At 48.0% G+C, this 14,549-nt stretch overlaps 1 protein-coding gene across 1 annotated transcript in view; it reads right to left on the bottom strand.

Moving 5' to 3' along the window:
• KIAA0556 (KIAA0556 ortholog) overlaps positions 1-14,549 on the bottom strand; it is a 229,590-nt gene that overhangs the window by 31,596 nt on the left and 183,445 nt on the right. The window contains exons 17-18 of the mRNA XM_010837427.1: positions 13,337-14,204; positions 3-438 (exon numbers count right to left, since the gene is read on the bottom strand). Coding sequence (XP_010835729.1) covers positions 3-438; positions 13,337-14,204 — 1,304 coding nt within the window. The remainder of the gene's footprint in view (positions 1-2; positions 439-13,336; positions 14,205-14,549) is intronic.

Genomic DNA, 14,549 nt, shown 5'->3' with positions numbered 1-14,549 from the left:
TATTGATGTCCGGGGGGTCGGCTTGAATGTTCTCAATTCTCACTGGCTCCCCCTTGGAACTGAATATTTCTATCCCGTTGAGGCCAACGTAGTGCCTGTCCCCCCACGTGGACTTGATGTCGATGACCAGGTGCTGTCCATAGGGCAGGACAGGGATTTTGAAGTCACCCCCGTTGTCTGCCTCAGGGGAGCCGTGGTCCTGCCCTTTCACGGGCTCCGGCTTCTCCTCCTTCCAGGCGGGTGGCTGGTCGCTCTGCCGGCTGCTTTTCTGCTGCTGTAGGAACTCGTCCAGGATGTCGCCCTGGAATTCCATGTTAGAGATGCGTCCCCGGTGGGAGCGGTCGAAGGCCGTGAGGGAGTCCCACGATTCGTGCAAGGTGTGCTCCGGCTCGCTGTGCCACCGGGGCCGTGGCGGCATCCGGGTGGACCAGGTGCCTTCTGGAAGGAAGGACACAGGAGGGGTGAAACTCCATTAGTGGTGCAGGAGGCAGTGGGGACCCTTACACATCGTCTCATCTGGTGGCTCTCAGCTGGGTGGGGTCACCCTCAGGGGCATATTCTAGAAACCGTGGGTATTTTTTAAAAAACTTTTTTATATTGGAGTATAGCCAATTCCCAGGTGGTGCTAGCGGTAAAGAACCCACCCACCAATGCAGAAGATGTAACAGATGAGGGTTCGACCTCTGGGTCAGGAAGATCCCCTGGAGGAGGGCATGGCAACCCACTCTAGTATTCTTGCCTAGAGAATCCCCATGGACAGAGGAGCCTAGTGGCTACAGTCAGACATGAGTCAGACATGAGATAAGAGTCAGATACGACTGAATTGACTTAGCATGGACACGTAGCCAATTAACATAGGGTCAGTGGTAAAGAATCCACCTGCAATGCGGGAGACACAGGTTTGAATCCCTGGGTTGGGAAGATCCCTTGGAGAAGGAAATGGCAACCCACTCCAGTATGCTTGCCTGGAAAATCCCATGGACAGAGGAACCTGGTGGGCTACTGTCCATGGGGTTGCAAAGAGTTGGACACAACTTAGCAATTAAACAACAACACAGCCAATTAACAATGTTGTGATAGTTCCAAATGAACCCCAAAGGGACTCAGCCATAAATATACACATATCCATCCTCCCCCAAACTCCTCTCCCATCCAGGCTGCCACATAACTTTGAGGAGAGTTCATTGTGTATACAGTAGGTCCTTGTTGGTTATCCATTTTAAATGTAGCAGTGTGTACCTGTTGACCCCAAATTCCCTATCTCTCCCCCCGATTCTTCACCGGTGGGTGGTGTGATGCTCTTGGTTGTCTCGGTGCCTGCTGGCCCTGTTGATACTTGAAGGGCGGAGCCAGGGATGAGACTAGGAATGGTCCAGGCACAGACTCTGGTCTCCTGTCTCAGGCACCATTCAGGTTGGTAAAAAAAAAACTGTTTGTGGTCACCCGAGTCTGGAACTTCATTGTTTTACAAAGAGACAAGTATTTTTTCAATATACTTTGGATTTTCTAAAAATGCGACGACCATGCAAATCAAGGGAACACTCCTTGGTTGTGGGAGAACCTTTGCCGGAAGTCATCTCCACTTCAGAAACTCACCCGACCCAAAGCGATGCGGCTGCCTGCGGCGTCTGAGTCAGCAACCCTAGGGTCTGCTCTGGAGGCTGTCACAATCACATGACCCTAACAGAGTTTTTCAAAGACTGCCGAATGGCAGGTGGAAGGCTTGTGAAAGAATGTTACGTGGAGGGGAAAAAAAAAGCCAGATATGCCATTTCAGATGCGGCCTTTCGTGTGGGCAGCATGTCCCAACGTGTTAATATCATTCCTGGGTGGGGAGTAGGAAAGATTTGAACTTTCTTCTTTGACATCTTCTCTTCTAAGTTCCCTATGTGTATTATTTTTATCATCAAGGACAAAATTCTACTAAAAAAGCCAAATGACCCAGGTATACTAAAAGGTAAGGAATTTACTTCTATTTGTGTTGAAATTGATTCCAAGAGCCGAGTTTAGGTCCAGAGCACGTGGAGAACAGGGGCCTGGCCCTCAGGGGGTGGCTCCGAAGGCCCTGCCCTCCTCCTTGTAGGACAGTAAAGCCCAGCACGTGCATCCAGCAGTGGCCGGCCCCCCCGGCCAAGCCATGGCTAACTGACACCTAAGGGTGTCATTCTGGAGAAACAGCAGCTGGCAACCCTGGCATTCTGTTTCCTCTCCTTTCATCTCGTCCTGTGCCCTGTACTCCATTTTCTGCCTGTCTCCCAGGGGGCCTGACTCCATCAATTATCTCCTCTCTCCAGAATCTTCAATCACTCCTTCCCCACTGGCATCTCCCCTCTCTCTGCCTGCAGACATGCATAAATCTCTCCTACCTGAAAGAAAAAGGAAGCTGACCTGATCTTGTGGCTCCCTCCAACTGCTGTCCTATTTTATCCCTCCTTTCATTGCAGACACTGCATCCTCGTGACCCCCACCCTCTCTTTACCCCCTGTAACCCAGCTCCTCTGTGCAAAGCTGTTGCGTTTTGCCAACCCAAGCTCCACTTCACCTTCTCATTGGAACAAAAATCCCGATTTTTCTTTGGGTACCCTGGACTTTTAGGCCATGCAGTTTAGGTGAATGCTGACAGCACCTTTCCAAGCTGGGTTCATGAAAGGAACTATGGGGAAGGATAAGGCTGTCTTTAAATTGGTGCTGCTTCCTAGGAGGTACTAGTGGTAAAGAATGGGCCTGCCGATGCAGGAGACGCAAGAGACCCAGGTTCCCTCCCTGGGTCGGGAAGGTCCCCTGGAAGAGGGCATGGCAACCCACTCCAGTATTCTTGCTCAGAGAATGCCATGGAGGAGCCTGGTGGACTACAGTCCATGGGGTTGCAAAGAGTCGGACGTGACTGAAGTGACTTAGCACACACGCATGTATGCTGAGCTGATGGGATGGAGGGATGGAGTGGCCATTGGCTACATTGTGGGGATGGGAGAACGTGGCTGAGAATGAAGTGGGTGGATGTGAACTGAGAGCTGGAGAGTCCTGATGACACTCCAGCCATGCCTGAAGTCAAACCCCTGGTGGTTTTCTGTCCTTTGCATCCCTAAGAGTCTTATAATTCCCACCACCCCTCCACTGAAGCAACTTTATCCAAGTACACAATGACTCCAAGCACGCAATCTTTCTCGGTCCTCTGTCCCTGCTTGACGTCCCGGGCAAGGTAGGTGCCCCCTCCACCTGCTCAGGAGACATCTCTTCCTGGTTCTCCACTCTCGCCTGCCGACAGCGCCTCTCTCTGTGCCACAGCGCCCTCCGCTCCTCCCGGTGCTCTAACTCTGGCTGCACAAGACCGCCTCAGCCTCCTCCTGTCCTCCCCCAACACTCCCTTCATCCAGCTCCTGGCTCCCATGCAAGCCCTGCTCACTGTCATAAGCCAAGTTCTGGCCTCTCTCCCTGGGGTACCATGTTCCAATTTCCACGATCCCTTGGAACATCCAGACATGTCCACTCTGTCACTTCCATCTCCAGATATCTAAAGTGGAGTTGATCAAACCCTCTAATTGGCATTATCCCTACTATACCGGTGATTCAGATGGTAAAGAATCTGCCTGCAAAGTGGGAGACCCCGCTTCAATCCCTGGGTCGGGAAGACCCCCTGGAGAAGGGAAAGGCAACCCACTTTACTATTCTTGCCTGGAGAATTCAATGGACAGAGGAGCCTGGCAGGCTACAGTCCATGGGGTCTCAAAGAGTCAGACATGAGTGAGCAACTAACACTTTTCACTACGATACTGAAAATAAAGAAAATCTAACTCCTCACTGTGCCCCCAGGGCCCTGAGTGTGACCCACCCCCCAACCTCAGCTGACTTCTCCAGCCTCACCTCCCACCCTTCTCTCCATGAACATCCCACTCCAGCCATGCCAGCCTTTCATTCCACCCACAAGTCTCTCCTGGCCTCAGAGACTTTGCCCTCACAGTGCCCTTCTGCCAGGAACGCTCTTGCCCCAGAGACCCACTACACCGGCTCTTCTAGACACCCTCCTTCTGGGAGAGGCCTTCTCTGCCCTCTCTCCTGCTGCATCCCAGGGCCTGGCACAGAAACGGTGCCTGGACGTGCTCCTAAGTGTATGTCAGTAAAGGGACGGGGGCTTGGCACCACTATCATGTTCCCCACTGTGCTCAGGGCTGGAGGCCGAGGGACTCCCCCCTCCGCCTGTCAGTCCTCCTGCACCTCCTCACCACCCCCCACTTCTCATCTGTCATTAACAAGACCCCAGGAGTCCCTCCCATCCTTGCTTCCAGGCGTGAGGCTTAACATCTGGCACAAGGAACTTCCATATGGATCGTCAGCACCTCAGTTTATTGTGATTTGATTTCCACTGACTGAAATGAATGGACTGGTCTGGTCTTCAAGGGCACGGAAGGAGAAAGCACCAAAAGTCATGTGTGTCAGGGACTCAGCGTGCCTTTCTCTGCTGGGGTGTGCGAGAAAGGCAGGACTTGGCTTTCATCCCGTGTCTGCTTTCTGACCCACTCTCCCCTAGAGAGGCACGCTCTGGGTTTTAAAAGTGGAGAGGTGTAGGCTTCGCCCTGGACCTCTCAGATGTGACAGCAGGCTGGGGCCAAGTTTCCCTCTGTTTGCGGTAGGACAGGAGACTTGTTAATCCTTGGGAGTTGGGCAACTGCTGGGATCAGTGCTTTGTCCTGTCCGTCAACATTCCTCCCCACAGATCTGAACGGACAACAGAAAGCTACTGCTTTCATCTGCAGTCAGCACGGTTTGGGAGGGAGCAATATGAGATGATGGGCCTGAAGGTTCAAAACTATTCCTTGGTGGAGATTAATATGAACGGCAAAGTTCTGAACTTCACTTTATAAAAACCACTGGCACCACTATGAAGTGTTAGTTGCTCAGTCATGTCCGACTCTCTGCAACTGCACGGAGCGTAGCCCTCCAGTGTCCTCTGTCCAAGGGATTTTCCCGGCAAGAATACTGGAGTGGGTAGGCTTTCCCTTCTCCAGGGGATCTTCCCAACCCAGGGATCGAACCCAGGTCTCCGGCATTGCAGGTGGATTCTTTACCAGCTGAGCCACGAGGGAAACCCTGAGGTAGGCACTAATTGCTACTAAAAGGGGAAGTGAAAAAGCACATAGTGAGATGCAACAGAGCCACGTTTATTCTAGGTGAATAGCCATAGCTGATAGGACAAGAAGTGGACATCTGACCCAAGCCAACCAATCAGATTCTGCCGTGTCTTTGGGATTGGGGTTTCCCTTGTGGCTCAGCTGGTAAGGAATCCACCTGCAATGCGGGAGACCTGGGTTCGATCCCTGGGTTGGGAAGATCCCCTGGAGAAGGGAAAGGCTATCCATTCCTGTATTCTGGCCTGGAGAATTCCATGGACTGTATAGTCCATGGGGTTGCAAATCGGACATGACTGAGCAAATTTCACTTCACTTTACTAATGTCAGAGAAAGAGACTGCAAGGCCACTTCCTGCTATTTGCACAGAGTTGAAAAAACTGATCTCAGGAGGAACAGTGAGGGGAAATGGACCTGCAGAGAAGCAGAGGGAGGGCCCAGCAGCCCTGGAGAGTTTAGGAGAAGCATCCTTGGTGCCTGCTGGCTTTCTGGCTCCTCCTTTCAATCCCATGTGATGCATCCTGTCTTTGCAGGGCGAGAGGCTTCTCAAATAACACCCCTTTATGCTCAAACTGGACTGCTGAGATTTCATTCACCTGTAGCTAACTGAGCCCAGATAAAGACATTTCCAAAATGTAGATGTGCTTACAATGAGATACTTTGTTGGACAAAAGGATTTCCAGGCTATGTCTTATGATGACAGCAGGATTCCAACCCCAGGGAGGAACTTGGGCAGTCATTCATTCTACAAGCAGTGCTGGAGGGCTCGACCCGAACCTTTCCTGAAGGGCATGGCTGTGGGATTTGGCTCTATGTAATGAGTAATTTAAAATTTCTAAGCAACTCTCCTTTTTAGCACGACCAGCTTAACAAGCATGAAATCTCAAGAGCTCAGTTCTTAATGTGTGTTGAGCCAAGCAGTGAAATGCCTGGAAGGAAATTAAAGTGAGACAAAGTCTTCGGATCGTGGACAAGTTACAAAAATGCCCATCACCTCATAACTCCCAGCGGTTCTCTAGGTCTGTTTGCCAGGAAGGCTTGGAATTGCCTAAGTCTTCTGGGGGCAGGTGGCTGATGACAGCAGAGCAAGCAGGGCGCTGAAGGGTAGTAGCACGAAGCATGGATGTTGGAGCCAGGCTGTGTGTGATGTTCAGTCGCTTCAGTCATGTCTGACTCTGTGCCCCATGGTGTAGCCCGCCAGGCTCCTCTGTCCATGGAATTTTTCCACCAAGAATACTGGAGTGGGTTGCCATGCCCTCCTGCAGGGGATCTTCCTGACCCAGGGATGGAACCCGAGTGTCCAGCGTCTCCTGCATTGCAGGCAGGTTCTTTACCGCTGAGCCACTGCTGAAGCCAGCAGGGCTGCCTGGCCTTAAATCCTGCTCCAACCCTTATTGGTTGTGTGACCTGGGGAAAATTACTTAAACCTCATGTTTTCTTTTCTTTTTATAATCATACAACTTTCAAGTGTATAGCATGGTTGTTCAATATCTGTATACACTAAAAAGTGATCACCACCATAAATCTAGCTCCCATCTGTTACCATAAAATTGACCTCCTTCATCCACTTCACCCACACTCCAATCACCTTCCACTCTGGTAACCACTAGTCTGCTTTCCATATCTGTGAATTTGTTTTTATTTTATTCTGTTTATTAGAGTCTACATATGAGTGAAGACATCAGTATTTGTCTTTCTCTTTCTGACTTATTTCACTTAGCATAATACCCTCAAGGTCCACTCATGTACATTACATTGTACATATATTACTCCATGCATACATGTACCATATCGCATCTTTATTCATTCATCAACAGACACTTAGGTTTTTTTCCCGTATCTTGTCTCTTGTAAATAATGTTGCAATGAACATGGGGGTGCGTATAGCTTTTCAAATTACTGTTTTCATGTTCTTCAGATAAGTACCCAGAAGTGGCGTAGCTGGGTCATATAGCAGTCTACTCTTAATATTTTAAGGAATCTCCATACTGTTTGCCATAGTGGCTGTACCAATTTACAGTCTCACCAACAGTATACAAGAATTCCCTTTTCTCCACATCCTCTCCAACATTCGTTATCTCTTGTCTTGTTGATAGTAGCCATGCTAACAGGTATGAGGAGGTATCTCCTTGTGGTTTTGATTTGCAGTTCCCTGATAATTAGTGACACTGAGCACCCTTCCATGTACTTGTTGGTTATCTGTATGTCTTCTTTGGAAAAATGTCTATTTAGGCCCTCTTCCCACTTTTAAACCTGTTTTTTGTTGTCGAGTTGTCGAGTTGTATGCGTCCTTTGTATATTCTGGATATTAGCCCCTTAAAACATACATGATGTGCAGATATCATTTCCCATCAACAGGCTGCCTTTTCATTTTGATGATGGTTTCCTTTGATGGTTTCCTTTACTGTACGTAAGCTTTGTTGATTGATGTAGTCCCGTTTATTTATTTTTGCTTTTGTTTCTCTTGTCTTTGGAGTCAGAGCCACAAAAACACCTCTAAGGCTGGTGTCGTTGAGATTACTGCCTGTATTTTCTTCTAGGAATTTTATGGTTTCAGGTCTTATAATCAGGTCTTTAATCCATTTTGAGTTAATTTTTGGGTATGGTTTAATATAGTGGTCTAGTTCTATCCTTTTGCATGTGGCTGTCCAGTTTTCCCAACATTATTTATTGGAGAGACCGTCCTTTCTCCATTCTATATCTTTACTCCTTTGCCATTGATTAATAGTCCATATAGGCTTGGGTTTATTTCTGGGCTCTCATATAAGTTAAATAAGCAGGGTGACAATATAAAGCCTTGACATACTCCTTTCCCTATTTGAAACCAGTCTGTTGTTCTATGTCCAGTTCTAACTGTTACCTCTTGACCTGCATACAGATTTCTCAGGAGGCAGGTAAGATGGTCTGGTATTCCCATCTCTTTAAGAATTTTCCACAGTTTGTTGTGATCCACAAAACCCCACTTACTCATGGTGTGTGAGCCTTTTAATGTACTGTTGGATTCAGTTTGAGAATATTTTGTTGAGAATTTCTGCATGTATATTCAACAGTGATACTGGCCTGTAATTTTCTTTCTTCCTTCCTTCCTTTCTCTTGTGGCGTACTTGTCTAGTTTTGCTATCAGGATAATGCTGACTTCATAAAATGTTTCGAAGTTTTCCCTCCTCTTCAGTTTTTTTAAAGTGTTTGAGAAGACTAGATATTAAATCTTCTTTGAATGTTTTATAGACTTCACCAGTGAAGTTACCTGGTCCTGGGATTTTGTTTGTTGGAAGACTTTTTGATTCAGTCTTAGAAGATTGTTTGTTTCTAGGAATTTGTTCATTTCTTCTAGGTTGTCCAATTTATGTGTCTAACTGTTCATAGTAGTCTCTTATGATCTTTTGTATCTCTGTGGTATTCCTTGTAACTTCTCTTTCATTTCTGATTTTATTTATTTGAGCTCTTTCTCTCTTTCTTTTTTCTTGGTTAGTCTAGCTAAAGGTTTCGCAACTTCATTTGTCTTTTCAAAGAATCAGCTCTTAGTTTCACTAATTTTTTTTCTATTTTATTTTAGTCTCTACTTCATTTATTTCTGCTCTGATCTTTATTATTTCCTTTATCTACTAATTTTGGGCTTCATTTGTTCTTCTTTTTCTAGATCCTTTAGGTGTAACGTTAGGTTGTTTATTGGGGTTTTTTATTTCTTGAGGCAAACCTTTAGTGCCACGAACTTCCCTCCTGGAACCACTTTTACTATATCTCACAGATTTTGGTATGTCATATTTCTTTCTTTCCTTGAAAAATTCTATTTATTTATGTTGCTGCGCACAGGCTTTCTCCAGTTGCAGCGTAGGGACTTCTCACTGCAGCAGCGTCTCTTGTTGCCAGCACAGGCTCTAGGGAACATGGGCTCAGTGGTTGTGGCTCGAGGGCACTGGAGTACAGGCTCAGTGGTTGCGGTGTACAGGCTAGTATGTGTCTATTCGGGTTCCTCTTATTCAGAGTTCTCTGGGCTTCCTGGATCTGGATGTCTGTTTTCTTCCCCAGGGAAGTTTTCAGCCACTTTTCCTTCAAATAATTTTTCATGCCCTTTCTCTTCCTCTGGGAGCCTATAATATGAATGTTATTCTTCTTGATGTTCCAAAGCTCCCTTAAAATATCTTTATTTTTTAACATTCTTTTTTTCTTACACTGCTCTGTCCCTGGGTGAGTTCTATTGCTGTGTCTTCCAACCTGCTGATTTGTTCTTCTATCTCATCCAATATGCTATTGAATCCCTCTGGTGTATTTCTTGGTTCAGTGATACTTTCTGTTTGATAATTTCTTACATTTTCTACCTCTTTGTTGAAGTTCTCACTGGGTTTGTCCATTCTTCTTCCAATTTCTGTGAGCATCATCTGACCATTATTTTGAACTTTTTACCAGGTAGATTATTATCTTTGTTTTGTTTAGTTCTTTTTTGGTAGTTTTGTCTTGTTCTTTCAATAGCAATATATTCCTGTTTCCTCATTTTGCCTAATTCTCAGTGTTTGTTTCTAGATGTTAGGTAAATCGGCTACCTCTCTTGGCCTTGAAGGAGTGGCCTTATGTAAGAGATATCCTGCAGGGCTCAGAAATGCAATTCTGCCTGGCAACCAGAGCCAGGTGCTCAGGGGGTGTCCCCTTATGGGTTGCATGCACGCTCTTGTTGTGGCGGGGTCATGGGTGCTGCTATGCACTGGAGACAGGGCTAACCCCTGGAAAGACAGCAATGCTGGCCTGATGGCTGCTGGGTTCTAGTGGGCCGGCTTTATCACCTAGTCAACTGTGAGGCCTGGCTGAGGTATAGGGGTGGGTAGAGTTCTAAGTGGGGTGTGCCTACTGGTGCTCAGACTAGAGGGAGAATTCCAAAATGACACCCACAGGCACTGGGATCAGCAAAGTGGCCTGAAATTGCAAAGATGGCTCCCTCCGGTTTCTCAGTTCCCAGGGAGCATCCAAAATGGGTCCAGCAGATGCTCTGAGGTTAATACGTGGGTCCCATTCACCTATGGCCCATGCACTTTTTAACCCAGCGTTTTTGTGCTGGTTTTCAGGTTGAGTGAATCTGTGAGTGAGCCCTTTAAAAGCTAGCTTTCCGTTCTCTGCAGTTCCATAGTTTGGGGTGTATTCTTCATTGGTTTTTAAAGCCAGATGTTTTGGGGGCTCATCTCTCATGTGCAGGATCCAAGAATCGGGGTGCCTAATGCTCAAATTCCTTAATCCCCAGAGAAAGTAACAGTACCTGTGTACTCCTCGCATCTGCAGACTGTCATGGCTGGGCTGTGTTTTTTTCCTTAATGAGATCATCTCTCTGCCTCCCTTACCCACCTTGATGTTGTCCTTTTACCCTTTCCTGTGGAGACTTTGTTCATCCAGCTTTCAGGTCCTTTTCAGGGGGAATTATTTCACATGCAATTGTAGTTCTGTTGCGTCCATGGGAGGAAGTGAGTGGGTTCTTCGTATGCCACCATTTTGAACCTTCCACCTTACCCTGCTTTCTGACCTCACATTTTCTTTTTTTAATTCATTAATTTATTTTTGGCTGCACTGGGTCTTCACTGCTGTGCATGGGCTTTCTCTAGTTAACGGCAAATGAGGGATACTCTCTGGTTGCAGGGTGGGGCTTCTCATTGCAGTGACTTCTCTTGTTTCGACTCGCAGGCTCTAGTAGTTTTGGTGCACAGGCTCAGTTGCCCTGTGACATGTGGAACCTTCCCAGAGCAGGGATTGAACCCATGTCCTCTGCGTTGGTGGGTGGATTCTTAACCACTGGACCACCAGGGAGATCTCCACATTTTCTTTATCTGTAAAATGGGGCTGGTATGAGAATTAAATGAGCCTGTTTGAGTAATATGCCTAGATGCCCAGCCTGGTTTACTGCAAACATGCCATGCATCTAGCCATTGCAGTTCTTTCTTTTCATCATTCCTCCCACACGCTGCAGGAGACCCACCATGAGTCAGGCACCTGGGTCCCGGGGTGTGTGTGCTAAGTTGTTTCAGTCGTGTCCAACTCTTTGTGACACCCTGGAGAAGAGCTCACCAAGCTCCTCTGTCCATGTGATTCTCCAGGCAAGAATACCAGAGTGTATTGCCATGCCCTCCTCCAGGGGATCTTCTCGACCCAGGGATTGAACCCCAGTCTCATTATGCCTCCTGCATTGGCAGGTGGGTTCTTTACCTTTAGTGCTACCTAGGAAACCCGAGGTCCTAGGGATCCCAACACAAATAACATATGGCCCCTGCCCCTAAAGAGTCCTTTTCTTCCACTCTGCTCTCCTCTCCGATACACAGTCTCAGGGTTAAGTCTTGGTGGGGCGGGCAGCACAGTCTGTAAGGCTGGGGAGTCAGAAACAGAAGCTCTGTCTGGGAGAAGGGAGCCATCTCTCACCGTGGAAAGGCACTCAAGAGTCTGAGGGAACTGCTCTGCCCCAAGTGACATCGAGGGTCTGAAAGAGACCACAAACTCTCCACATTTCTAAGTGTAACTCTGGCTAAATGCAGACCTTTGGGGTCTGTCCACTAGACAAGAATGGTGTGGGTGCTAATGTAATTCACTAAAAGTATATGCATGGGCTTTGCATATAGCTAAACCACCATCCCATGCTGCTGCTGCTGCATCACAGAGTGTGGATGCTGCCGCCGCCGCTGACAACAATAATAATAAACAGCAGCATCGAACATCTGCTGGGTGTTATGTGCCAGATTCAGTGCCAAATGCTGCCCCTGTATGATCGCATTTGATCCTCCCAGCTTCTAGCCCACCATGAGTTGGGTATTATCTGCCTCCTTCCACATGAGGAAATGGAGGCTCAGAGGGATTTCAGAACTTGCCCACAGTTTGGGTTGGCAGTGGGGAACCAGGATAAACGTTTGATTTTAGGCTTGTGCTTCTGGGTGGTACAGAGTGGGGATAAACCCAGAGGATCTCGAGGTGAACCCTGTGTCGGTAGGTCCAGGAGCTTTGTGGACAATAAAGGATATAGAAGCTAGTGTTGAAATAATGGCCCCCACTTCTGGAGCACGTTCCACATGCCAGGCTCTGGTCACTATTTTGAAGCCATCATCTCATTCATTTCTCACAATGCTGTGCGGGGAGGGCCAGTTGTGGGGGTTCATTCCCATTTCACAAATGAAGATGCTGAGGCTCAGAAAGTGGAAGTGTCCAGCTCTACAGGACCCAGGCGAGAAGTCTCAGGTCTACAAGTAGCTGAGTCTGAATTCAAGTGGTTTGACTCGTGTTGCTCTGCGACATTTTGTCCTGGTAGCCAAATCTGAGTGCAAATATTCAGTGCAAACCCATCTCCTTTCAGATCTCTTAGAGATAATCTACTGCAAAGTTCACAAAACAGGTGAATCCTGCTACCAGATGTGGATTTTTTTTTTTGTTTGGACCCAAACAGTGGTTTTAAAAATAATCTCTATCAGTGGTCAATGTTGAAAAATAAGAATATTCTACAATTTTGATTTATCTTGATAAAAGGAAAAGGGAGATCTGGCCCAAGGGCCTTGTATTTCTTTTTCTTTTAATATTTATTTATTTGGCTGCCTTCAGTCTTAGTTGCATTATGTGAGATCTTTCATTGTAGCCCATGGGCCTGTTGCTCTGTGTCATGTGGGATCTTAGTTCCCTGACCAGGAATCGAACCCATGTCCCTTGCATGACAAGGCAGATTCTCAACCACTGGACCACCAGGGAAGCCCTGGGCTTCTATTTCTGAATGCCAAAAAGCCCTCTTTATATGGGTCTGTGCTCTCCAGTTTGCCACAGTCCTCACCACTCCCTATAGTCCTTCCAACTCCCAGGCAAGAATCAATTGCTATTTATCATCACACTTGCATTATTTTCCTAACAGTACAGTTAAGAATAAAGTGAGGTAATTAGAGACCAAAAGTCTCTATCAGAGGTTAGATAACAGACTAGATTGGAAAAGCCACGGTCGGCAAGAAAAATGGACAAAGGAATGTATCTTGGAGCCAGTGACAAACACGCCTGTGGGTTTCACAGGCGAAGTGTGCCTTACCCTCTTCACTCACTGCTACTACCCCTGTGGCCCTGAGACAGGGAATCTGTGACCCTCGGTTGATAAGAACCTTCCTGTTTTGCAGGTGGGGGAACTGAGGTCCAGGGAGTAATACAGCTTCATGCCAGTTAGCGCCCCTGGCTCCAGTGAGATAGACCCAGTGAATCAGATGGATTCTGGAACTTACCTCTGCTGGCTGGCTGGCCGTCACCATGACTGAGGCCGACAGCATCCCTCCTCAGGCCCCTCCTCCCGCTGGCAGGCTGCTCCCTGTGGGGGGGCTGGTTAAAGATGTCAAAGTCATCACCGTGGACTTTGGGGGTTGTCCTCTGAGCTCTCTCAGCGGTGATGACATTCCAGCTATTCACCCGCCCTTGCTCACGTCTGGAGCCTTTATCCCTGGCCTTGGATCCTCCAGGCCCCTCGCCAATGACATCGTCTGACGGAAGCTCGTCTCTCCAGTCCAGCGGCTTCTCTGGACTCAGCCAGAGGGGTTTCAACTTCGGGCCTCCCGGCTTCCTGCCTTTCCCCGCGGGAGAAGGTTGTAACCAGGATGGGGTTTTCCCTGGTGGCTCAGAGACTTTTCTGCCCGTGAGGTTTTCCAGCTGTTGGAGCAGTGAGAGCTCCTGGTCAGGAGGAGGAGGGCACTCCACAGAGGGGCAGTGGGGAGGACCCCTGGGCTCGCCCCCTGTCGAGGATGGGGCGGCTAAATTGCTGAGCTCCTCCTCTAACTGGGACAAACTGTCTTTCACGCTGTCGGGAGAATTCATCCTTCCAACAAATAAATTTCCTTGTGAAGAAACCTTCACATCCTCTCCTGCTCCAGCTGGCTGCGAGTGACTGGCATGGAGTTCCTCGTCCCCCTCGGTTCCGGGCGTCTTGCGGATACCTCTGCTTTCTTCCAAGAGGGCAGCATCGCTCTCTTCCATCCTCTCATCCTGCAGCCCCACCAGGATGCTCTGTGGGGCCTCCCCACCTCCTTTGTCTAACTTGCCGTCAAAGATGAGTTTTTTGTTGACATAAAGCTTCACGTTCTTAGCCCCGATGTCAAAGTCCTAAAAACATAAAATTTCACAAAATGAAGGTGCGTGGCATTGCACTGATGTATCAAGTTTTGAAAGCAGCTGATGAGGGACTTCCCTGGTGGTCCACTGTTTAAGATGCTGCCTGCCAGTGCCGGGGTCACGGGTTTGATCCCCAATCTGGGACGATTCCATATATGGTGGGGCAACTAAGCCATGTGGACAACGACTGAAGCCTGTCTGCCTAGAGCCTGTGCTCTGCATCAAGGGAAGCCACTGCAATGAGAAGCCCACACACCACAACTAGAGAGTCACCCCCACTTGCCACAACTAGAGAAAGTCCACTGTGCATCAATGAAAACCCAGTGCAGCCAAAAA

Source organism: Bison bison, unplaced genomic scaffold, assembly GCF_000754665.1.
Source record: "Bison bison bison isolate TAMUID 2011002044 unplaced genomic scaffold, Bison_UMD1.0 scf7180017864072, whole genome shotgun sequence".
Classification (NCBI taxonomy): domain Eukaryota; kingdom Metazoa; phylum Chordata; class Mammalia; order Artiodactyla; family Bovidae; genus Bison; species Bison bison.
This window is presented reverse-complemented; position numbering and strand designations above follow the sequence as displayed.